Below are 25,984 nucleotides of genomic sequence, written 5' to 3'. Positions count from 1 at the left end.
AACTAATGCAGATGGAAATCACAACTTTTCTACCACTTTGGTGGCTTAGGTACTCATCGCTTTTCTCTATGACATTCTTCTGAAATTTCTCAAATGGGTACAAACTGAGCAGGTCCAGCCATACCTTAGCAGTGCTCACAAGTAGAGCTAAGTTGGAAGTTCTAGTGAAGGATGTGCCATGACTGCAAAAGACCCTTTTCTGTTTGACAAAGCCATTTTCTTTCACTGGGGCTGCAGTTTCAGAAGGATGCACATAGCATGATCAGGAAGAAATATAAAGGCCTAAACAAAGGCAGTGGCAGCAAGGATGGAGAAGAAAGAATAATCTTGGGATGGTATGAAGGTAGAACTGACAAAGTTTGATGTCTAGCTAGGGGCATATCGGAGAAGGGGAAATCAGTGAATCAAAGGTTTCTGATGTGGCTGGGTAAAGAGCATATTATTCTACAAGATAAGAAATAAAGAAGATTAGGTAGGTTTCTTCTAAAGATTAGATTAGGGCTAGACAAGTCCAGGTTTGGCTATGTTGTGCTGGTTGTGTCTATGGGATATCCAAGTGGTGATATGCAGAAGGCAGCTAGATATATGGTGTGTGTCAGCAAAGCTGTGAACTACTGGCATGTGAATAATATTATTCACATATTATTATTGTTATTCACTTATTGTTGTTATTATTATTATTATTATTATCAGACATTATTGAATCCAATTCTATATTTTTAGTATGTGTTTTAACTTGCAAGGCCACCAGGGAAATTAACATAAATGGTGTATTCAACAGCAGTCTAAGGGTTTCAAAAAATAAAGACATCTTTCAATATTGTACTGTATTTGCATATTTAAATAGAATGATTTAACAATCAGCATCATTTCTATTGTGAACCATATCTGCTGGTTTGTAGCTTCTTGTTCACATGAATGTACCTGGCATCTGGACTGGGTTAAAAAGAGCTACCATGCAGATGGAGAAGGAGAAGAGTGATCTGGAACCCTTCTTCCATCCAACCTCACTGACTATCACATTTTCCTATATGCATTCTTACTTCCAGCTGCCACAGGGTCATCAAGCCTTAGCTTAAATCAAATGTCCTCTGGCTCCAGGTCCCATGATGAAAAATTTATGGAGTCCTGGACACATTACAAGTTTTACAGCTTTACAGCTGAAATCCTTCAGGTCCTTCTGACCTACTGAAAGAAAAAATATGTTTTATTTTATTGTGATTCCCAAACATTCTTCTAGTGTGTACATTTCTCCTACAGAATGTATATGTTGCTTCCAGCAATGTGTTTTATATTACCTTGAAGAGTAGGGAAGCTCTGATAGAAAGAAACAACTTAGTCTTTTTGCCAGTACAAGAGAAACCAGAACTTGTAATTGGAAGTATGACCAAGTCTATGGATTATTAGTTTGTCTTTCTCTTTGAGAACACTTTATGAGTTGGCAACTACATCCTAATTTGTTTTAAAAACAGTTTATATCCTCCAACTAATGATATGTTGGTCTTTGGGTCTTTTTATTAAATAATATACATATACACACACCTAAGAACTTTCTTAGGGCTTTAAAAATATATGTTCTTGAAAGGTCCAGGAAATATATCTTCTTGAAAAGGTGATGTTGAATTAAACATTTCCTGGGTAATAGGATTTCCAAATCTATGCCCAAACCCAAATTCTCTCTCTCTCTTCAGGAGATTATAAATAACAGTTTGGATGTGCCTTGAAAACCTAAAGGCACTTACCTTGACAATGAAATCTGCTGTGAGTGGTCCAGTCATTCTTAGAATCTCTTTGTCTGGAAATTTCTGGAAGTCCACACTAGAATTGTCCACAAGAAAGGTGCCTGTCGAGCTGAGACTGCTTTCACCTTTAGCCCCCTGCAGGGTTTTGGTTTCCAGATCTACATAATCAAACACATTTAAAGGAAAGAAAGATGTTCCCAGGGCTACCATAAGCAAGCATATTTCATAAAACAGCCTACAGCTATGAAGGGAGAAGTATCCCCCTTGATACAGCTGACACAGTTGACATTGTGATATAAACAAAATTTATGGGCACCTCTAGATCACAGAGTTTATGTTGCAAATGAAATCATTTTAAAACTCATTGGCCAGGCATTCAAGGCTCCCGATCAAAAGATAATTGACTCCGTGGATGACCTCATTTGGGTACTCCAATTCATCACAATCCTATTCCTTTCATTAAACCATCTCCCATACATATCTTACTGATTTCGGTCTCTATGGCTCTCTGTCTAGAATACCCTCTAGTTTGCTTTCTGATCTGTGAGATCAAGGGTACTCTCCGAGTTCTCCTCAGCACCCATGTGACTTTATATTCACACATTACCTTGTGTTTATTTGTACTGTCTGGTTTCTTACCACATGTGTGCTGTTGTGCAGAAGAAACTATAGTAATGAGGATGAGGAAGTCCCATTCTTTTTAGTTCTCTCTCTTTAAAATCCTGTTTGGTACCTGATACAGTATTATGTACCTATATGATATTTTGTAAGTGTTTAAGAGAGAAAGAGGAACTTCTTGATTCCTGGAACATTCCAATCTGAATTTGGCCAATGATAAAGCCTATGAAGCATCTTTGATTATAGGAAATCAGAGCAAGCTGAGGATTATGGTAATTATGCTGCATATTTCAGAGCATATTAAATTCTCATGTGGCTGAGAAATGATTTGGAATAACTTCCCACTGTATGAAGAGAGATAGACTAAGTCAGTGTTTCTAAAACTTGCATAAGAACCCTTAGTTTTGGCAGTGTTTTCTTTGGCAGAAGGATAAAATGTCAGGTGAGGCTCTGGGTGGCCTACCCCACATTCAATCAGAATGACTCCCCTCTTTCGCGTTTTGCAGATTGGGGTTCTGGGACCTCTTTAGGGTCTCTGGAGGTACTAACGTACCTGTACTAAATTATTCCAAGTGTTGTCTGTTTCAAGCTGTAATACCAACAGGTGAAGAATGTTGGATGTTCAATGTCCAGTGAAATGCCCACAACCCTTGGATGAAATCTGTGTAGCCCTTCAATTGGAGTAGGTCAGGCTCCATCCCCTTGCCCTAGAGAGAGGTCCTCACAGAGAGCATAGGGCACATCAAGGGAGAACTGGAGGGGAAACCACAGCTGTTGTAATCAGAGGAAAGCCAACAGCATGGGATCTCCTTCTTCTAGCCTTCATTCCTCAAGCTGCCTTACATGTATGTGCACTAATTTGTAGAAATATCTTCAAGACACAAATCAACTTAGTTTTGGGAAAATCCTGGGGGTCTAAGTCTGATATGAGCATCTGATTTAATTTTATCACCAGGCCTCCCAGCTGTACTTCCCAAGGTACTTCTGATTAAAGGTAAGCTGGGGTTGGACCAGACTGCTTAGTCTTGTTCTGGTTTGCCCCTAAATATTTAAGGTTGGTCCCATACTCGACCAGCTTCTGGGAATTAAGTGCGAAGGGTTACAAGAGAAACATGGGGACCTTTATTTACATATTATATTATATTATATTATATTTCAAACAAATACCAAATACCAGATGCCAAAAAAACCCAAAAAGTTAAGGTACATATATACTGTCAACATTATGTCTGTTGGGGGGAAAAAAAAGCAAATTCCATTTTTTTTTCCATCATTTGTAAGTATCATCTGCAGCTCTACCTATTGAATTTTTGGGACAATTAAACCAAACAAAGATAATTCTTTAGCTTCTTAGTGATCAAATAATTAGGAAAACTGGGAGGCTAATACATTTATAAAAATGAATTTCATCTTAAATGGATTGCTTTAGGTTCTTTCTTCCACATTGAGAAGTCAGTCCCAAACTTGGTGATGATCTCCGCCTGGATGTTTTATTCTGAGCAGGCCTGTCACTGCTCAGAAAAATACTATTTTTGAGTGGGGCTGTTACATGAGCAGTTACCTCTGTCCAATCCTCCAGGGGAAAAGCAAATCATTTGAATGGTGATAGTGTACACACATATATCATCCCTGACATGTGAATACTATATTTTGGGGGGTTGTTCAGGGTTAGAAAAGAACTTGGATCCATATAAGGTGACTTATCAGTTTCTTTTGGCTTTGCCTGAACTGTACCTTACTTATTCCTTTCCTTCACATGACCCCTCAAATCCTGCCTCTCCCATGAAATGTATTTGTTTTTATTTTTAGAAAGACTATAGTAGACTATCTGAACTTTCACAGGCTCCAATTTATCTTCCTCTTGTTTGTCTTTCTGGAATGATTTCATTTATAATCCAATTGCCAAAAGATAATGCCTGCTACCTAAATTGGTTTCATAGGCATGTGTGTGGGAGGGGAGAAAGAAGAGAAGATGATAGATGGTTCTTAAAGAATCCAGGAATAGTCACAGTGGAGATCAGAAATGCTCAAGGGACCAGCTGAACTGAAGTCTTTCAGTGTAGCTGAATTTTGTACAAAATACAATATAACTTTCATACCCCCTCGCTGGTTTATAGCCTATAATTTTCTGCTAGTAATTTATGGGTCTACATCTAAATAATACTAAATGCTAATAACAAAAAAGAAAAGATATGGCTGTGTACTACTGCCTTGCCATGACTGAAGATCAGTTCTTTCTAAATTCTGGTGGAACCATGCTACCACTTGATCTTTAGGGATTTGATTACCCTTCAGTCCTGAATCCCAATAGCCATCTTTAATATATAAAGGCTTTGCATTTTCTTTAGTACATGGGATGTTTAGTTACACCACAATGGTTTTCTTTAAATGCCCCAGGGTTAAAGTTGTTTGATGCTTCTATATTCCCCTGAGTTGATAAAGTAATGGAACATGAGAATAGAAAGAAAGAAAGAAAGAAAGAAAGAAAGAAAGAAAGAAAGAAAGAAAGAAAGAAAGAAAGAAAAGGAAAGAAAGAATGAACGAACATAGGAGAGGGAGGGAAGGCTGGAAGGAGGAGGAAAAAAGCAAGGCAAGAAAAAGATGGAGACTGATCGGAGGGGAAGAAGAGAATGAGAAATAATATGCACAAAAACATAAACATGTGCTTAACTCATGAACAACCTACTGGGAGCATCTATTTTGTGTTTTTTAGGATGACTGTGGTTAGAGATAATTACCCTGAGGTTTTTGCTATCTCATCAGGCAGCCAAAAGATAAACAGAAGCACTCAGAATATCATATTATGATAGAGTAGAAAGATTTGCACTTCTGTATTTTAATCTCTTCTGGGAACAAAAAATAATAATGACTAAAATTCCCAATACTCAAAGGAAAGCAACTGAGTTTACTTACACAAGTGATCAGGTCCTTTTAAGACAAGGCGAATATGTCTACTTCCATAGGGAATAGCAACCACAGTATCATCCACTAGAGAGAAACAAAGCATTATCTTTAAACCACATAATTTGATACAAAATTATTGATTGGCTCCTATATAAAGGCACTGACTTATGTACTCCTCTAAATGACAATTTTTAAGTGCCTGAAATATGAATACTAATATATGGGAATCAAAATTTCCATTTTCCTCAAAATAAAATATGCCAGTGAAGTTGGTCAGTAGATAACTTACGGTTGATATGGCCACCATATGTGGATATAGATATATATATATATATAGATATATATATATCCATATATATATATATCCATGTATATACATGGATATATATATATCTATATATATATATCCATATATATACATGGATATCTATCTATCTATCTATCTATCTATCTATATATATATATAGATATATATGATAGATTGAGAAATGAATTTGTAGGTTTTCATTTCTGATTTTAAAACTGGTTTCACACTGCCAAATTTCTCCAGATTACAAAATGAAAATAAATTTTAATGTCCAAAGAAGGACTTTATTATATCAAAACCTGGATTTCTTTCTAGCAAAGCAATGATCTTGGATTAGTAGGACACATAAGAATAGGAGAAAACAAATTTGTTTGCATTTGTTAAATACCTCGAGGGCAGAAATCATGCCTTCTGGTTCTTTCATATCCTTCACCCTATCTACATCTATATATACCATATATAGGTCTCAGAAATGGCTATGAACGTTTCCCCCCACATACTCTCTCTGCTTGAAACTTAAAAAAGAATTTTTTTTTTGGATGAATCACAGATAATTTAGAAATGGGTTACTTTCACCCTACTTGCAAACTGAGCCTCAATTCATTGGAAGCAGTCCCCAAATCTACATTTTTGAAAAAAAAATTAAAGGTATATCACATGCACTGCAAACACACCACCGACATTCTTCCTTGTGACATTTGTGACAACAATACCTCACATTTTCATGCCACTGAAGAGTTTCACTTACACCTAAATTATACTATTTACCCCTTCACCCAAAACTTGTAACATAGGCAAAGGGGATGTTACCATCCCCATTTTATGATGAAGAAATGAAGCCTCTGAGAAGTTTAATGAGTAGCCAATGGTCAAAAAATAGGAGAGCATTCCAGAAGACAAGGGGGAAAGTAAGTATTTTTAAATTCACCAGCATATTCGCAAGCTCTGTGGGATTCTCTGTTTCACATATATTTTTCTAATATTAAATATTATCATACTCTTTGGAAAAATTTAGTTTCAATAAGAGTAATCCTAAAAGGTACCCATTTTTCTGAAACTTAACATCATTCTGTCTTTAAGAGACTTTGATTTCAATAAACGAACCTCAAAAGTTCTCTAACTTCTCTGATCCTTAGTTTCCTCATTTGTAAAACAGGGAAAATGACACTTCCTGCATAATATTGTTGTGAAAAGATACAGAGATTGATATCGATATATAGCATGGAACACAGGAGGCATTTTATAAATATTACTTTCCTCCTTCTATTCCAAATATCCTTAAGGACAGAAACTGAGAGACTGTTTATTTTTACTATGTTTTTAAACCCTCCGAGGCCCCAGCACATAGCCAGTTGAATGAGAACGAAGAATCATATGCTCTCAATTCTTTTCCTAAGGAGGTTACATTTATCAAGCCCTCTACAATATTGAACATTCTACTCACAGTACAGCCTTCTAGCTGTTTTTAATGTCATACATTGTTGAAGAAAAGGCTGAATTTCAGATAGCCAAGAGTTTGTGGCATATAAGAAAAAAAAAAACATGTAAGGGGAATATAGAAAAGGAACAAAAAATATTCAGTCTGGGCCCATAGAGCGTTAAATGCCTTGCATAAAGACATGGATTTTTAAGTTTACAAAAGAAACTCAAAGCAGTTAAAACAATGGGATTTCTGGAAATAGAAAGGCTTTGTTTATCCACAGGTCATATAAAGTGCAAGTAAAAGGGAAGCTTTCTGTTCGTCCCTGCAATGCTCAGCGGCAGTCTTCTGGCCCACACACTACTCAGGCAGCCTCCCTCTTGTTCTGTTGAGAAGGGACTAACATTCCACATGCTGGGGCATTCACCCCAGCTTCTGGCTGATATGCTAACTTTTGCATGCTCCCCAAAGAAGAAGGGGAGAAACCCAGAGGGTTGTTGGGGGAAGAGGCTACGATGGAGACTGCGCTTGCCTAGTCAAAGCGAAACAGGGAGCAACTCAAGCTGGTACAAACTTGAAGACTCAGCAGCACATGATACAAGAGGTATGAAGAGTCATAGTCTATTCCTGTATGGTTCTGTAAGAACTCATGGGCACCTAGCAGCTCATCAGGCAAGCAGCAAATTCATTATTTATTCCACAAATATTTTTTAGTGTCTCCTGGTGTCAGGCCCCATATTAGGCACCAGAGATTCAGTGACAAAAAAAGGCAAGCAAAGCAGCAGCCTCACAAAATGGTCCAAGAAGAAGGGACCTAAGACAAAATCTGGAAAAACACTACACGCTATACCCCGTTCATGGAAATTCACAAAGCACATTGATTTCTTAGAAGCCCTGAACCAGAGAACCTCATTTCATTCTATTTAATCCAGTGTATCCCCAAAGGGTTTACCCAGAGAAATTGTTTATATATCTTATCTATTAACACTGGTTGATACATATCAAAATATGATTTAAGAAATAGTGATCTTAATTTGACAAAAGACAGGAAAAAAATTAACTGCGTATTCTGCATGTTGATAAAAAGCCACCCTTTGAGTTGTATATGTATTAGTAATGGTCTTGTTTAAGGATAAATTCTCAATTATTAGGGTTGGGGGAACTCTTCTATTTGGCAGCTATTACAGTAGTGAGTACAGAATGGTGTTTAAGATATTTGAGAATGTGTGGGCAGTCTGGCTTCATCACCTGCCTCCTTAGTGTTTAATTCATTAGGTTTGTCTAGTGAGGCAGGTGCTCCATCCTCTCTCACTGTGATTCACATTCATCCGGGTGCCCTTTTCAAAAAAGGCACACTGCTCTATGATCAAGTGCATCTGTCCTAATCCATTCTGGCTTTGTTGACAAAACCATGATGCTAATCTTTAGGACACATTTCTAGGTTATTAATCAGCAATTCTAGAAGACCTGCTTCAGAGATCAGATGACCTCTTTCTCAATTAAATTGATAAGCTTTCCCTGGAAATCATAAATGCTGTCATTTCACAAATGTGGATTGCAAATGCTCTTTCTCAAGAAAATTGTTCTCAAAGATTGTACCTAAAATATTTCGTCAAAAATCATAGCTATATGTGTATTCCACATCTTTCTTTTTTTATTTTTTATTATTTTTTTAATATGACATTTATTGTCAAATTGGTTTTCATACAACACCCAGTGCTCATCCCAACAGGTGCCCTCCTCAATACCCATCACCCACCCTCCCCTCCCTCTCACCCCCCATCAACCCTGTTTGTTCTCAGCTTTTAAGAGTCTCTTATGTTTTGGCTCCCTCCCTCTCTAACCTTTCTTTTTTTTTCTTCCCCTCCCCCATGGTCTTCTGTTAAGTTTCTCAGGATCCACATAGGAATGAAAACATATGGTATCTGTCTTTCTCTGTATGACTTATTTCATTTAGCATAACACTCTCCAGTTCCATCCACGTTGCTACAAAAGGCCATATTTCATTCTTTCTCATTGCCACGTAGTATTCCATTGTGTATATAAACCACAATTTCTTTATCCATTCATCAGTTGATGGACATTTAGGCTCTTTCCATAATTTGGCTATTGTTGAAAGTGCTGCTATAAACATTGGGGTACAAGTGCCCCTATGCACCAGCCCTCCTGTATCCCTTGGGTAAATTCTTAGCAGTGCTATTGCTGGGTCATAGGGTAGATCTATTTTTAATTTTTTGAGGAACCTCCACACTGTTTTCCAGAGCAGCTGCACCAGTTTGCATTCCCACCAAGAGTGCAAGAGGGTTCCAATTTCTCCACATCCTTGCCAGTATCTATAGTCTCCTGATTTGTTCATTTTAGCCACTCTGACTGGAGTGAAGGTGGTATCTGAGTGTGGTTTTGATTTGTATTTCCCTGATGAGGAGCGACGTTGAGCATCTTTTCTTTTTTTTTTTATTTTTTTTTAACATTTATTTATTTTTGAGACAGAGAGAGACAGAGCATGAACGGGGGAGGGTCAGAGAGAGAGGGAGACACAGAATCTGAAACAGGCTCCAGGCTCTGAGCAGTCAGCACAGAGCCTGACGCGGGGCTCGAACTCACATACCGCGAGATCGTGACCTGAGCCGAAGTCGGACGCTTAACCGACTGAGCCACCCAGACGCCCCCGTTGAGCATCTTTTCATGTGCCTGTTGGCCATCTGGATGTCTTCTTTAGAGAAGTGTCTATTCAGGTTTTCTGCCCATTTCTTCACTGGATTATTTGTTTTTCGGGTGTGGAGTTTGGTGAGTTCTTTATGGACTTTGGATACTAACTCTTTGTCCAATATGTCATTTGCAAATATCTTTTCCCATTCCGTTGGTTGCCTTTTAGTTTTGTTGATTGTTTCCTTTGCAGTGCAGAAGCTTTTTCCCTTCATGAGGTCCCAATAGTTCATTTTTGCTTTTAATTCCCTTGCCTTTGGGGATGTGTCAAGTAAGAAATTTCTGCGGCTGGTGTCAGAGAGGTTTTTTTCCTGCTTTCTCCTCTAGGGTTTTGATGGTTTCCTGTCTCACATTCAGGTCCTTTAACCATTTTGAGTTTATTTTTGTGAATGGTGTAAGAAAGTGGTCTAGTTTCATCCTTCTGCATATTGCTGTCCAGTTCTCCCAGCACCATTTGTTAAAGAGACTGTCTTTTTTCCATTGGATATTCTTTCCTGCTTTGTCAAAGACTAATTAGTTGGCCATACGTTTGTGGGTCTAGTTCTGGGGTTTCTATTCTATTCCATTGGTCTATGTATCTGTTTCTGTGCCAATACCATGCTGTCTTGATGATTACAGCTTTGTTCACATCTTTCTATAGAGTACTTTAGATTTGTTTTTCAATCTTATCACATGTGGATTTTTCTGTGTGATTCATTGCTGTATCAGAGAAAGGTGATAATGATCATTTTTGAAGAGGCAGGATTTCCTATTCTGATATCTGAGTTTGCCTTATTTTTAGATCTGTTGATATGTTTATGTTTTTAAGGAGTTTTCCCTCTAAGTCTCTGGGACTAGTAATTTTCTTTAACAAAACAGTGATTGTTAATGCAGTTGGCTACATATAGAAATAGTATATATAGTAATAGCCTGCCAATCTTAAGGAGGTTTTAATAGTATATTTTTTATCTTCATGCCAATTTTATTACTCTTAAAACATACCCAATAAAATAAGCGAGGCTGAGCATTTGAGCCCTTGAAAATTTCCCCCAGAGGTTATCAGTAATTACACAATGGAGGACACACACCCAACACACAAAACAAGACACATCCTGCTGAACTGTTGGGAACTTCATCCTTACAGTTGCCTAGGTCAAAAACTTTGGAGCCATCCTTGACTTCATATTCATATATAATCAGTTAGAAAGTCCTATTGCTGTAGGAGTCAAAATACCATATTTCATTGATTCTAAGAAGAACAGTCTTTCACATTTTAACGTATGTGATATCAAAATGCATCCCACGATCAATGCTGCATTATATTCTCTCACCGAGGCAGTAGTCCTGCTTTAGTTACCTTTGCTTGTACAGTTGCTAGCACTAAAACAACCAGTATCAAACTTGCAAAATGGGTGTCAGAAGCTTGGAAGAAGATTCTAAGATAATAGTGGAACACATTTTTTTAACCTTTTGGAACTAAACAGTTATGGAGGATGTAGGGAGATGAGGAATCAGAAGTATTTAATAACATTGCCAAAGTGCAGTCAAAACCCAGCTAGCCATACACAACTGCAAACTTGAATTAAGAGCCCATCATTAAATCTTTTGGTTCCTCGGTGCCTTGCTGGCTCAGTTGTTGAACATCTGACTTTGGCGCAGGCCATGATCTCATGGTTCGTGAACTCGAGTCCCACATTGGGTGAACATGAGCCCTGCTTCGGGTGAAGCCCATCTCTCTCTCTCTCTCTGTCTCTCTGTCTCTCTCTCTCTCTCTGTCTCTCTTTCCTTGCTCACTTGCACCCTCTCTCTCTCTCTCTCAAAAAAAAAAAAAAAGACTTCTGGTTCCTGACAAGATCAGATAACAGCACCCGGACTCAATATTCTGCCTGGAAACAACCAACAAGTCAGAAATTTATATAAAACCATGGCTTTCATGACACTGGATATCAAGTAAATAAGGGCAGCAGTCCCTGAGAATCAGGAAACAAGGTAGGTGAGCCTTAACATTGCCCCAGCTTTGAAAGACTTTCCAGGCTGCCCCTCAGGAGGTGGGAACTCCAAGCCCGGAGGATTCCCTGAGTTTAGGAGACAAAGCCAAGAATCCAAAAAGATCAGTGGCTGGAGTTTGAATGACAGACTATCAGAGAGAAGAGAGCAACACAGAGACAATTCTGGAGATTTAAGAGTATTCTCCCATCATGCTGTACACCCAAACTTGTACAGTGATACGTATCAATCATTTCTCAGTAAAACTGGGGAAAATATTTACATGACATACTAATAATATATGCTATTATATATTTAAAAATATTCTCTTTGGGTAACCAGCAGCATAACCATGCAAATCAGAACATGGGTATAAAGAAACTACCTGAGGCTAGGGAAATAGCAGCACAAAAGAATTATAGAGATGAGTATCTGGCATGCAGATAGGGCTGGGAATAGTATCTTGTCCTACTAGTCAGGCTAGAAAACTTTATAATTCATGGGACACTGAACATTCAAAGGGTCTTACTTTAGTAGTAGGGGAAAATTAGCACTAGTCAAACATGGCTTTAGTTTTGCCAACCAAATTTTAAGACCCCCAAAGATCAAACTGATTCCAAGTAACTTCATTGCTTCCAGAACAAAACTCAAAAACATGTATAGGAATACAAAAATATCTAGTATCCAAAAAGATAAAATCTGCAATATCGGAATCAGGTCAGAAATTACCAGTATGCAAAGGAGCCAAAAAAATTACAGCCCATACTGAAGGGAAAAGTCAATCCATCAAAACACACGAGAGACATTAAAATATTTACTATAACTTTATTCCATATATTCAGGAACTTAAGTACACACACACACACAAATCTCTAGGCCCAGAGAATTTCAATGGTGAATGATGCAAAGCATTTAAAGAAGAAATAGCATCAATATTATGCAACCTTTTCCAAAAAACAGAGAAATCACTTCCCAACTCATTGTATGAGGTACCCAAAGATGGTGCATGAAAAGCACACTACAGAAAACTATCTCTCATGAGCATAGATGTAAAAAACACTCAAACAAAACACTGGCAAATCATATCCAATAATCTATATAAAGAATAATACACTATGGCCAAGCAGAGTTTATCCCAGGAAAGCAAGACTGCTTCTTTATTTGAAAATCAATTAATATTATCCATCACAACAAGTCTAAGGAAGAAAAACCACATGATCACATCATTTGAGACAGAAAAAGCATGACGAAATTCAACATCCATTCATCATAACTCTCAGCAAATTAGGAAGACATAAGAACTTCCTCAATGTGATAAAAGGTATCTTCAAAAAACCTACAGCTAACTTCATACTCAATGGCAATAAACTGAATGCTTTCCCTCTTATAATTGGAAAAGAGATTAGGATATCCATTCTTGCTTCTTCTATTTAACATCATATTGAACATCCCTGCCAGGGCAATGAGGCCATAAACATAAGTAAGTGGCTTATGACATGATAAGGAAGAAGTAAATCATCCTTATTTATAAAACAATGTGATTGTTTATGTAGAAAATCCAAAAACTCTCAGAGTTAGTAATTGGATTAGCAAGTTTGCAAAATACACAGACAACAGACAAAAATAAACTATCAATACACAATTGGAAATTGAAATAAAATACCAAGCAATAGGGCAAAAAATTCAAAGAGGTACAAATTTAACTAAATACAGATATGTATGCTGAAAACCAATAAAAGCTGATGGAAGGAATGAAAAAAAAAAAGACCTAAAGAAATGGGTAGCCATGAAATGCTCATAGGTTAAACTCCCCACATACCAGTTTATAGAATTAGCAAAATTGTAAATCAAAATTTCAGCAGGATTTTTTTTATAGATATAGACAAACAGATTGAAAAATTTATATGGGAAGGCAAAGGAATTAGAACAGAATAGCCAAATTAATTTGAGAAGAAGGGCAGAGTTTGAGGAATCAAACTACTTGATTTTAAGACTTACTTTAAAGCTATAGTGGCCAAGACAATGTGGTACTGGTGAAGGATTGACACATAGAGCAGAATAGAGAGTCCAAGAAGAGACCCATGCACAAATGGCCAGTGGACTTTTGACAAAGTTTTAAAGGGAATTCAAGACAGAATAGGTCATCTTTTCAACAAATGGGGCTGATAAAGTTGGACTTTCTAATACCAAAAAACATAACCTAGATATATCTTATAATACCAAGATATACTTTACAAAAAAATTAACAGAAAATAGGTCATTGATACAGAGCTAAAATATAAAGCTGTAACACTTTTAGAAGAAAATATAGGAGAAAATTTGTGACCTGGGATTAGGAAAGGAGTTCTTTAATACAATGTTAAAGGCACAGTACTGGAAAGAAAAAATTGATAACTGGTCTTTATCAAAATTAAAAGTTTTTGCTCTATGAAAGCTAATATTAAGCAAGTTTTGGGGGGAAAGAGTAACTATTGAGAGAAAATATTTTCAAATCACATATCTGACAAAGGACTTGTACCCAGAATGCATAAAGAATTCTCAAAACTCATTAGTAGGAAACCAAGCTACCCATTTAAAAACTGGGCAAAGGACTTTAACCAACATCACATCAAAGAAGAAATAAGCACCTGTGTAGTAGCAGCATAATTTTGCCCCCTCACTCTACCAGAGATGCCCATGTTTTAATCCCCAGAACCTATGAATATGTTATGTTAAGTGGAAAGGGGGAATTAAGATTGCTGATGAAATTAAGACTGGTAATAAGCTGACTATAAAAGAAAGAGATCATCTTGGACTATCTGGGTGGGTCCAATGTAATCACAAGGGTTCTTTAAATTGGACGAGAGAGATGGAAGAAGACATTGGAGGTAGAAGGAGATGTGAAGATTTTACACTGCAAGCTCTAACAATGCCAAGCAACTTAGATAACCTAACAAGCTAGAAAGGCAAGATCAAAGAAAATGAATGAACTCTTAGAGTTTCCAGAAGGAACAGAGCTCTGCTTAACGTCCTGATCTCAGCTTAGCAAGACCCATTTCAGACTTCTGCCAGAACCATAAAATAACAAGTGTGTTGCTTTAAGACACTAAGTTTGTGGTAGTTTGATACAGTAGCAACTGGAAACTAATAGAAAATGAAAAGATATTCAACATCATTAGTCACCAGGAAAATGCAAATGAAAACAATGATGATATACTACTTACTATGCACCAATTAGAATTGCTGAAATAAAAAAATACTGGCAATATTAAGTGATGGCAAGAATGTGAAGCAACTGAAACTCCTACACATTGTTAGTAGAAATGCAAGATAGTAAGCTACTCTGGAAAACTGTCTGGCGGTTTCTTAAAATGGTAAGTATATACCTACCATATGATCTAGCCATTATACTCCCAGGAATTTACCCAAGAGAAATGCAAGCATATGTCCATATGAAAATGTGTATATGACTATTCACAGCAGCTTTATTTATAAGACCTCCCAAGTGAAAACAACCCAACCTCTCTGTCAACAGGTGAATGGATAAACAAACTACGGTATGTCCATACACTGGAATTACTATACACTAGTGACGCATGCTACAATATTAATGAATCTCAAAAAAATTATGGTGAATGAAAGAAGCCATTTGGAAAATAGCATATATTGTATAATTCCATTTATATAAAAGACAACTAAATCTATAGTGACAAAAAGAAGATCTGTGGTTGCCAGGGGACAGAGGCAGGAGAGCAGAAGGGATGAATTACAAGGGGCACAAGAAAGTTTGGGGGATGATGGATATGTTTATGAGCTTGATCATGGAGATGGCTTCACAGATATATGCACAAAGTTAAACACTTTAAATATCTAGTTTATTGTATGTCATTTATGCCTCAATACAGCTGGTTAAAAAAATAATCCAGTACCAATGGATTTTATTTCTTTCATGGATTCATTTAAAAATGCTGTATTACGGGGCGCCTGGGTGGCGCAGTCGGTTAAGCGTCTGACTTCAGCCAGGTCACGATCTCGCGGTCCGTGAGTTCGAGCCCCGCGTCAGGCTCTGGCCTGATGGCTTGGAGCCTGGAGCCTGTTTCCGATTCTGTGTCTCCCTCTCTCTCTGCCCCTCCCCCGTTCATGCTCTGTCTCTCTCTGTCCCAAAAAAAAAAAAAAAAAAAAAAAAAATGCTGTATTACAAGTACCCCCATGACATGTGGAAATTGAGTCCAAAATGATTAAAAAGAAATTGAAATTTGACAAAAAGTTTTATTTTAGCTTTATTTACCAACTTATGAATTTATTTCAGGTTTTCTGTATGTATGAGTAATACATAGTTTTTAAGAAATCCATACCTAGAGGCACTTGGGTGGCTCAGTCAGTTGAGCGTCTGACTCTTGATTTTGGCTTGGGTCATGATTGCAGGGTTGTGGGATTGAGCCTCGAGTCAGGCTCTGTGCTGAGTGTAGAGCCTACTTAAGAATCTCTCTCTTTCTGTCTCTTTCCCTCACTCTCACTTCTCTCTAAAATAATTTTTAAAAATGTTAAAAAATGTTTAAAAATCAAGTAGATTGTTTAAGAGCTATCAAATAAGAACCCTAAGTTGTCAGGAGGCATTGTGTCACAGTCTCTTAATTTTCTTTCTTGTGGTGCATAAAATACTGGCACATCTTTTAATCAGTGATGTTTTAGATTCAAAGAAATGCAGTATATTCAGAATTGAATCACTTAACACCTCTATCACTCCTACCTTGGTTTAAGTTGTCATCATTCCAGGACTGGCTTACTGTAACAGCCTCCTGACCACTTTTCTTACTTCCATAGTTGGACCAACTGTAGTCTATTCCCAACACAGTAGATAGAATAATGCTTTTAAAAATAAATCAAGTCATTCCTCTACTCAGAATCCTCTTGTTAATTCTCATCTCATTCTGACTAAAAGCCACAATCCTTACAAAATCCTGCAATATCTGTGCCATTCTTCAGCCTGTCTCACAACGCTGCTGCTTTCATGATTTCCTCTAGTCGTCTTTAAACTTACTTTACTTTAGGGGCACCTGGGTGGCTCGGTTGAGTGTCAGAATTTGGCTCAGGTCATGATCTCATGGTTTGTGAGTTCGAGCCCTGCGTCGGGCCCTGTGCTGACAGCTCAGAGCCTGGAGCCTGCTTCTGACTCTGGGTCTCCCTGTCTCTCTGCCCCTCCCCCACTCATGCTCTGTCTCTCTCACTCTCAAAAATGAAAAAATGTTAAAAAAAATTTAAACTTACTTTACTTTAGTCAAATTAGCTTCTTTGCACTTCCAGAAATATGCCAAGGATGTGTCTACCTCAGGGCCTTAGTACTTGCTTTTCTCTATGACTGGAAATCTCTTTCCCTTGACTTTTGCATGGTGACCTCAGATCCTGGTTCAGATGCCACCTTATCAGTGAGTCCTTTTCTTACTAACCTGTTGAGTATTGCAACTCCCTGTAACACACTTGGCTGGCAGCCCATCCCTATCTCCTGTCCTTCCCTGCTTTACTTTTTTCCAAGACTCCTACCACCATATGACACACACACATTTTATTTAGTTATTTGTTTTGTCTGTTTTTTTGTTTTTTGTTTTTTGTTTTTCTTTCTGTCCCTCAGGAGCCTTAGGCTATCCAGGTGATTTCAAAACACACCAATTCATATGAGAGGTTTGCAAAGCTGGAGATATTAAATTGATAGCAAATAGGCTGGCTTTAGTTCTAAGTATAGATTGCATACACTTGGAAAATATGTAATAGGGTACAAGCCAATACAATTTGCAAGAAAATGAGCCTTTAATTTCAAGAATCAAAAGTTAATGTTAGTTAAACTTATTCTTTTTTGTTGGGCTGGGAAGTTGAAGTGACCGGGAAAAATGGAAAGAATGAATGCTATCAGTGGACAGCCTTTGCCTTTAAAAAAGGGGAAAATGTGCCTTGATCTCTCTTTCTTGTCTGTATTTGTATTAGGCAATTATAATGTCTTTTGATACAAAGATGGTTTCTTTTTTATGTGCCAGCAAATGGCAGCCATTGGATAAGTTTCTCCTACTTCTCTTTTTCCTTCTGGCACTTCCCGCCATGGTCTTTCTCCACTCTTCTGTTTTCTCTTTGTTCCCCCAAGGCTTGATAACATTAAAAAAATCTTGGATATAAGTTCAGAAGAAAATGAGTTCAATGTGGGGAATCTGAGTGCTAGGAGTTCGAAGAGAGCATGTGGCTGGCTTACAGTGCCTTTTGGCAGAGTGCAGGGGACAGATCTGGCACAGCTCCTCCAGGCCTTCACGGGTGGGGAACTGCTCACCTGGCCAGCACACTGGGCCCCGCAGAGCAGCCTAATCTTCCCTGCCTGTGGGTCACTCACAGTCTGTAAATATAGGGTGGAAGATTCTTCTGGGGTGGAGAAAACGTAAATGAGGCAGTTTGTTCAGCATCTGCTATACATTGTGGCGAGGTACATGCATATGTTGGGCTTTATTCAGATAAATCATTTTGTCATGAGGCATCGTCAGTGCTAAGGTAAATGAATCAATTGTGTTTTGTCATTATGGATAATCATCAGGTTGTGTATTATATAATTTACCTATTCTTGGTCTTGAATTGAGTGCTTTTCATTGAAATACCTGTTGGCAGACCTGGGGATGACTTATGGCCCTTAGTTTGCTTCAATTTGTTCTTTCAGAGCTTCTCCACATTGTTCCAGTGATTCAGGCCCCAGAGGTCCCTGATGACACCCTAACAGGATGGTAAGAGGACTATCTATCCAGGCAGAGTGTTTAGGCAGATAACATGAATGGGAATGCAAGGAAGATTGCCTACCCTTACCCCTGCCCCTGCTACAGAGCAATTACTGCACAAGACAGAGCAATCTCCTTTTTTTGTGCTTAGCAGAAATTCCTAGATTCCTAGATAACAAGCATTGATTCAATTATGTGACATAAATAATTAGAAAGACTTTAACTCTTCTAGGGTTTGTTTTCCATATAAGTGACTTTTAAAATGTAGCTTTCCCCCTCCCTCAAATATCCCACCATGACTTCAGAGATTTACAAAAGAATTATGCCTCTATCCTCTGGTTTTCATCTTCCAAATTCTTTAATTTTTCATCTTATAGAAAGAAGCTACCAACATACGAAAGAAAAAAATCTCACCTGAATGCACTATATCAATGTCTAACTTACCTCATCCTTCATTTTCTCTGCCAGAGTCTCTCTCCCCCACAGATTCACATTTTTCACTGCCTGCAGGGGTGTTAGAATGTAGAGTTCCCTGAGCTGGTGCCTCCAATGTTTCTGGTGTTTAAAAGTCCCTAGTCTTTCTGGCTACTACCTTTTCTTCCCTAGAGCCTATTCCTTTGAGCAAACTGCCTTTTTCTGACTTCTGGGAATAATTCTCTAGCACACACTGCCTTTTTTCTTGACCCAAGTCCATTAAAGTCACAGACCCCACCAAATGTCAACTGTTTTTTCCCAGCTAGTCAACAAGTAGAGAGAAAAAAACCACATTCAGTAAAGATATTCCTTCTCAGTTCCCAAGCCAGGGGAGACACATGCAAAGATACTCAAAGATCTGTTAAAGGCTCTGGATAATGGCAAAATCTGGAGACAGTATACCAAGCAAGGTCAGATCATTCTAAAAATATATGTCTTAGAGTACAAGAGATGCCTTATTTCTTTTTTTAATGTTTATTTATTTATTTTGAGGGAGGGAGGGAGAGAGAGAGAGAGAGAGAAAGAGAGAGAGAGAGAGAGAGAGAGAGAGAGAGAGAGAGTGAGAGAGAGAATCCCAATCAGGCTCCATGCTATCAGCATGGAGCCTGATGCAGGGCTTAATCTCACGAACTGTGAGATCATGACCTGAGCCAAAATCAAGACTTGGATGCTTTACCGACTGAGCCACCCAGGTACCCCAAGAGCTGCCTTATTTCTATCTATATCTGATGCAGTACCTAGAGCAGTGACCATCACAGAGGACATTGTATTATAAAATGATCTGGATTGCTGTGTGACTGTGTTGTTATCTTAGGTATCATGAGAACATATACCATCTCCCCTAGTAAGACCCAGCTGGGCAGACATCTGAGGTACCTTGTCTTGATCCATCTAATTGCTTTCAAACGTCCCACCATGGAAGCAGTCAGCAGGGTTGTGGGACAGTTTAGAGGAATGAATAAGTGCTTAGGTTCTGGAATTGGACTCTGGGCTCGAATCTTGGCTCTACTACTTCAGAGTTGTGTTACTCTGAGCAAGTCACATAATCTATCTAAGCTTCAGCTATCCTATTCATAATATAAGAATAAGCAACCCCTTGCTAAATGGTTGTTATAAGGGTAAAATGAGATGATCATGCAAAGCTCTCAGCACATATTGTAATAACCATACATTTACTGTGATTGTATAGAGAGGCTAAGACACAAGAGTCAAAAAATGGCTTCACATAATCGCTGCCCAATATTAATTCTGAAAGAACCTGTGATCAGCACCAATAAAAGGTCATTTTGTAAAGGAAGGCAGCATGATTTCACAGTGGTAGAAGTGAATTTGTTTAGGTCTGCACACTCTCCCTGCTGTATTCCACCAGGCACACCAGACTACATATCAGGCTGAGGTTTGGATGCAGCCCATCCTCATTGTGGGCAGCAAATTGCATGTCTACGTTTATAAATAGAGTGTGTCCTGATCCATGTATAGTTCACTCCTGTTGCACCACCAAGGAAAAGTTTCCTCCTTGGGGTTGCAATGGGTTACCTGACTTGGTCTACCTACACTAATACACAAAGCAGGAACATGAAGCTTTCTACAACATTTTCAGGTTCGTATTCATTTTGGTGGTGGCGTTATTCCCTAGATGCTGAGGGGAGCCAGCATGAAATCAGGGGAGATGAATTAGACAACAAACCCAAAGATTGCCCCATGTTTGTCGTGTCTTACATTTGGTTGCAGAGAGCTGGGATTTGTACTGCCCTCGGACCAGTCGGCAGGTGGACCCATCCCCGTTGCAGACTCCACAGTTATCTTCCTTCATGGTGCTTCCGAGCTGGTGATCACAGCCAACAATCTAACAGGAAAGAGAGATGTATAATTCAACCAGGTGCTCACTGTAGGGATCCATTGTGAGGCCCATCATCAACCACTAAATGACCCTCCCTTCAATTCTGAGGAAGCATAAAACATGCTTCCCATAAAGGGGAATGAATTCAGCTGGAATTTCAATCAAGCTAGGGAAGAAAACAGGTAACGATGTTTTTACAGTTTAAATATATAAACAGAAAGAAGGGTGGAGAGAGAGAAACAGAGAGACAGAGGGAGAGAGATAGAAAAGAGGCAGGGGAGAAGGTGAGGGAGAAAGGAAATCTTCAACTATTGATATTATAGAGTCCTCATTAAAAAATCATTCCCACTGTCAATAATTATGATTCACGAAAACTACAAAAATACAATCATGAAGTAACTGTAGCAGGAAAAGTTCCAAGAATTATTTTCATGTTCCATATGTTCCTTAGGCTGTAAGCTGTGTAAGGGAAGGGGTTTTATATATGGGGTCCATTGGAGTACATTGATGTATTCCAAGCAACTAGAAGAATACTGGCAAAATATAAGCCCTTAATAGATATTTGCTGAATGATAATGAAAATACTTCCCTTTCTATAGCACAACTAAGAGACAATCACAGAATCATCTGGCAGAGGCAAGATCACTGTATGTATGTGTGGTAGGAGAGGAGGGTTGATGTGGAAGGCAGCAGATAGGACTAATACTGAGGCCCTTTTTTGCCTGGCCATGTCCTGTACCAGGCACAAGTATCTTGTTAATTCTGAGAACAATTAGGCAAGGTATCTCTCCATTTTATAGCTGAAGCCATGAATCTTGCCAAGGTTACTTTGCTAATAAGTAGCTGAGTTCTAAACACATCTAACAAAACATTTATGCTTGGTCCAAATCAGGCTTAACAAAATCACAAGCACTTAATCAAGTATATGGACAAACTCATTTGTACTTTTATTCTTTCTTTCCTCTCCAGTGTTCAAGTTAAAAAATTCAAATCCAAACTGTATCAGGTTGTATCTCTATAGTTCTAGTTAGAGCTAATATCAAAAGACTTATTTCACTTCCAAATGATTTCAACTATTGTCTTTGACAAAAGTCAAATGAAAACTGTAGGGCATTGGAAGGGGCTTCTCTCCAGAAAGTCTCCACAATCCATTTCGTCCTTCAAAAATCTGATTGTTAATATGACCTTTCTTTGAGGCTTGATTTTCCTTTTGTGCCCTTAATTAATAATTGCAAACACACGTTTAGGCAAAGGTTTGAGAAATACAATTATTTAGCAATGCATTATACATGTGCTGCATTTTAAAATGCAGTAATGTGTATTTTTATACACATCATACATATACAGGAAACTTTTAAAATAGATGACAAGGCAGTAACTCCTTCAACAATTGTACATTGTTTGAAATACAAAGTTGTCAGGAAAACACACCGCCCAGCCTTATGTGGGGAGCAAAGGTGGTTTGGCTCTGTCCTAGGGGTTCACTGTGGTCAGGCTGCAATTCACCTCAATATGTTCACAGGTTGCAGTGAGGCCACGTCAGAATTCACCCAAGCTTCATCCCTGCAGAGCCAGCACATGCTGGCCTACGACTTCCTTGGTATGTTTCTATGGAGCTGCAGTAAAATTATTTTCAAAAACTTTCTGTAGACGAATCCACATAGGAGCTGAGTTGTATTCTGAGCGCAGTGTGAAATGGGAGTCCAGAAGTAACTTATTTACAAAAAACAAAAAAAAAATCATTTAATCATTTAGCCAACAATGACCAAGACCTGCTATGGGCCAGACACTGTGATAGGAGCAAAATCCAATGGTGATTTAAGCACAAAGGGCCTACCCCCATGGGACTTAGAGTCTAGTAGTGGAGGAACATATTACTCAAAGCATCACACACAAAAAATGTAAAATGATAATCGTGATTCAAACTATAAAACGCAGATACGTGATACCCTGAGAACATAAGATATGGAGAATTTGATCTGGTTAGGAAGGTCAGAGGTCTTCCTGAAGAAGAGTCTTCTGAGCTGGGATATGAATGAGATGCCAGAGTTAACTAGACGAAAGGGGAGTGCTGCTGTGAGATTTACTGCACGTCAGTCATGTGCAGTAACTAGCTAGTTAGAAAGTAATTCAAAACCAAAGTTGGCAGGGCGCCTGGGTGGCGCAGTTGGTTAAGCGTCCGACTTCAGCCAGGTCACGATCTCGCGGTCCGTGAGTTCGAGCCCCGCGTCAGGCTCTGGGCTGATGGCTCGGAGCCTGGAGCCTGTTTCTGATTCTGTGTCTCCCTCTCTCTCTGCCCCTCCCCCGTTCATGCTCTGTCTCTCTCTGTCCCAAAAATAAATGAAAAAAAAATTAAAAAAAAAAACAAAAAACCAAAGTTGGCAAAAAACAAAAGCAAAAATGTCAGAAGACTAAACCATCTGATTGCCTTAATAGGGCTGAATCCTTTGGAAAAACATGGATGGCAGTCTTAATTTAGGCAGTATTCAAAGAACCATTGATTCATCTGTTCCTTAGGGTTGGAAAGAGATGACCCTAATCTTACAAGATACTCAGCACTATGGAAGGGTGATAGGCAGTGGGAGTGGGAATTTACACTCTCAGGTGTCTCAAAAATAACTGGGTTTACTCTTTAAACTAAATAAATTTCAGGTTCCTCAACATATTTAACTTTCTCTGGAAAAATTTTAGCAGTCTCTCATGTACCTAAAGAGCCAAATAGGAGATTACCATGAAAATCTCTCTCTAATCCTAAAGATTTCTTATGGCTCCAAAGCCATTTTAAGAAAAGAACAATCCAGCTTCACAGGTCCAAAGTGACAGCCTAATAGGAGCATCTAAATAGAAGGTGACATACGTTAAGGCTAACTTAACCAGATGTTAAGTGGATTTATGGGCATCAGAATATGAACCAAGTGAGTTCGAACTGGGCTTTGTTTAACTTCAGAATTGAAAAGACAAACATCTCCCTGACACACTTTTCCCTACTTTGTATCAATTCCTGTTTAAGGTGCCCAAATATTCTAACTCAATTATTTTTAAAACATGGAATATTTTAGCATCAGATAAAATGTTGTTATTTTGGTCCAAGTGGAAAACTGTTTGCAGTTATATAAAAAAAAAATCATTATTGACATATCTCAGTCTGCCTCAATCTATTGATCTGGAATAACTGTTAGATTAATTAAAAATTAGTTAAACTACTACCCTGAGGGATATCATTAATAACAGAGAAAAAAGAAATATATAGAAATGAGCTTATTTGGCAGTTATAATGACAGATCTCTCTGTGCCTTTGCACATACTATTATTTCTGCCTAGAGTGCTCTCTTAAATTCTTAATTTAGAAGAATCCTATTCATTCTTCAAATCTCAAATTAAGTGTCTCCTCCTCAAAAAAGCCTTTTTTAGGTTCCAGAGCTAATGGCTTTATTCCTCTATGCATCCTCTATGCGGCCATTTGTTCATACCTCCATGTGGCAGAGATTATTGGTTGCCACCCAACATCCATCTTCCCTATTTTTCTCAGTAACAGAACTTCAATTTTATTTGGGGGTAGCAATATATCCAGTTAAAAGAATGTATTTTTCATTGGCTGTGTGACCAACTTGTAAATAGTGAAATAAAAGTGAAAGTGTTGTGTGGGACTTCTGGGAAGTCTACTTAAAAGAAGCTGATTAGGGCACCTGGGTGGTTCAATCAGTTAAGTGTCCTCCTTAGGCTCAGGTCATGATCTCACGATTTGTGAGATCAAACCCCGCATTGGGCTCTGTGCTGACGGCTCAGAACCTGGAGCCTGCTTCGGATTCTGTGTCTCCCTCTCTTTCTCTTTCTGCCCCTCTCCAGCTTGTGCTCTCTCTCTCTCAAAAATGAATAAACATTAAAATAATTTAAAAAAAGGAGCTGACTTAGATAGCCCCTCCTGCCCTCTAACACTCTCCTTCCTTCCTGTTGTCTCCAGTTGCTATCTTGAAAAATGAGACAATCCTAAGAATGGGAGCCTTGCAGTAAGGATGGCAGAACAGAAAGAAAGAGCTTGGTTCTTGAACTCCCCTTGGACTGATGACGAGTTGACTTCTTTTTTTGTGAGAGAGTAAATCCTTTACGTGCTTAAGCCATTATTACTTTGGGGTTTCTTTTATATACACCCAATTCAAGTAGTTGTATAACTTATATTGAGCTTAATCTATTAATATGTCTGTTTCCATACCAGATCATGGGCTATTTGAGAGGCTGTGTTTCATTAATTAATCTTTGGGCTTCTGCTGTATGGCACAGCGTTTGACATTTGACATGCACAGTGAATGCTGGTGAATCAATGAAACACATAGCAAACATAATGGCTTGTTAATGAAGGCATTGTAGATTACAGATAGGCAGCTTTAGACTGCAGTCATTGATAGCACACACATAGACAAAAATGCACATGTATGTGTGTATGTGTGCTTGTTTGTATCTGTGTACGCAGAAGAACAGACACATCATAAATGACAACTACAGGTCAAACTGAAGCTTCTGTCCTGATGCATGCACAAGAATTACAGTAAAGGGCTAGTATTTTTAAGAGACTATTTCCCAAGTGCACCTATGCTCATTATTAGTGAAGTGTCATAGAAGGCAATGTTCAGGTCACTGAGTTCCCAGGCCCACCCCATTCTGGACAAAACATTAAAGTGAGATAGTGACCACTCATAACTTTGGCAACTACACAGAATATTTTTGTAAAGGGTGGAACACTAACCGAATATTTTGGCCTAATGTATTTTTTTTTACTTTATTTATTTATTTATTAAAAAAAAATTTTTTTGACGTTTATTTATTTTTGAGACAGAGAGAGACAGAGCATGAACAGGGGAGGAGCGGAGAGAGAGGGAGACACAGAATCGGAAGCAGGCTCCAGGCTCTGGGCCATCAGCCCAGAGCCCGACGCGGGGCTCGAACTCACAGACCATGAGATCGTGACCTGAGCTGAAGTCGGACACTCAACCGACTGAGCCACCCAGGCGCCCCTACTTTATTTATTTTTGAGAGAGAGACAGAGTACAAGCAGGGGAGGAACAGAGAGAGAGGGAGGCACAGAATCCGAAGTAGGCTCCAGGCTCCTAGCTGTCAGCACAGAGCCTGACGTGGGCCTTGACCTCACAAACCGTGAGATCATGACCTGTGCCGAAGTCGGTCACCCAACCGACTGAGCCACCCAGGCGCCCCTGGCCTAATGTATTTTATTCGTATTCTGCTACTAGGTGTCAACTTGATACAGCAGTCTATTCTCTGCATCTGAAA

General features: G+C 38.6%; 1 protein-coding gene across 6 annotated transcripts in view; it reads right to left on the bottom strand.

Moving 5' to 3' along the window:
- ADAMTSL1 (ADAMTS like 1) overlaps positions 1-25,984 on the bottom strand; it is an 881,240-nt gene that overhangs the window by 228,758 nt on the left and 626,498 nt on the right. For 5 of the 6 annotated variants that reach the window (XM_078436766.2, XM_078436765.2, XM_078436761.2 and 2 more), the window contains 3 exons: positions 20,581-20,707; positions 5,274-5,348; positions 1,743-1,900 (listed from right to left, as the gene is read on the bottom strand). In XM_078436766.2, coding sequence (XP_078292892.2) covers positions 1,743-1,900; positions 5,274-5,348; positions 20,581-20,707 — 360 coding nt within the window. The remainder of the gene's footprint in view (positions 1-1,742; positions 1,901-5,273; positions 5,349-20,580; positions 20,708-25,984) is intronic. The other variant, XM_078436763.2, reaches the window with a different exon arrangement.

Source organism: Panthera onca, chromosome D4 (assembly GCF_046562875.1).
Source record: "Panthera onca isolate mPanOnc1 chromosome D4, mPanOnc1 haplotype 2, whole genome shotgun sequence".
In the NCBI taxonomy this organism is placed as follows: domain Eukaryota; kingdom Metazoa; phylum Chordata; class Mammalia; order Carnivora; family Felidae; genus Panthera; species Panthera onca.
Note: the sequence above shows the minus strand (reverse complement) of the source record. Positions and strands in the feature narration are given on the sequence as shown.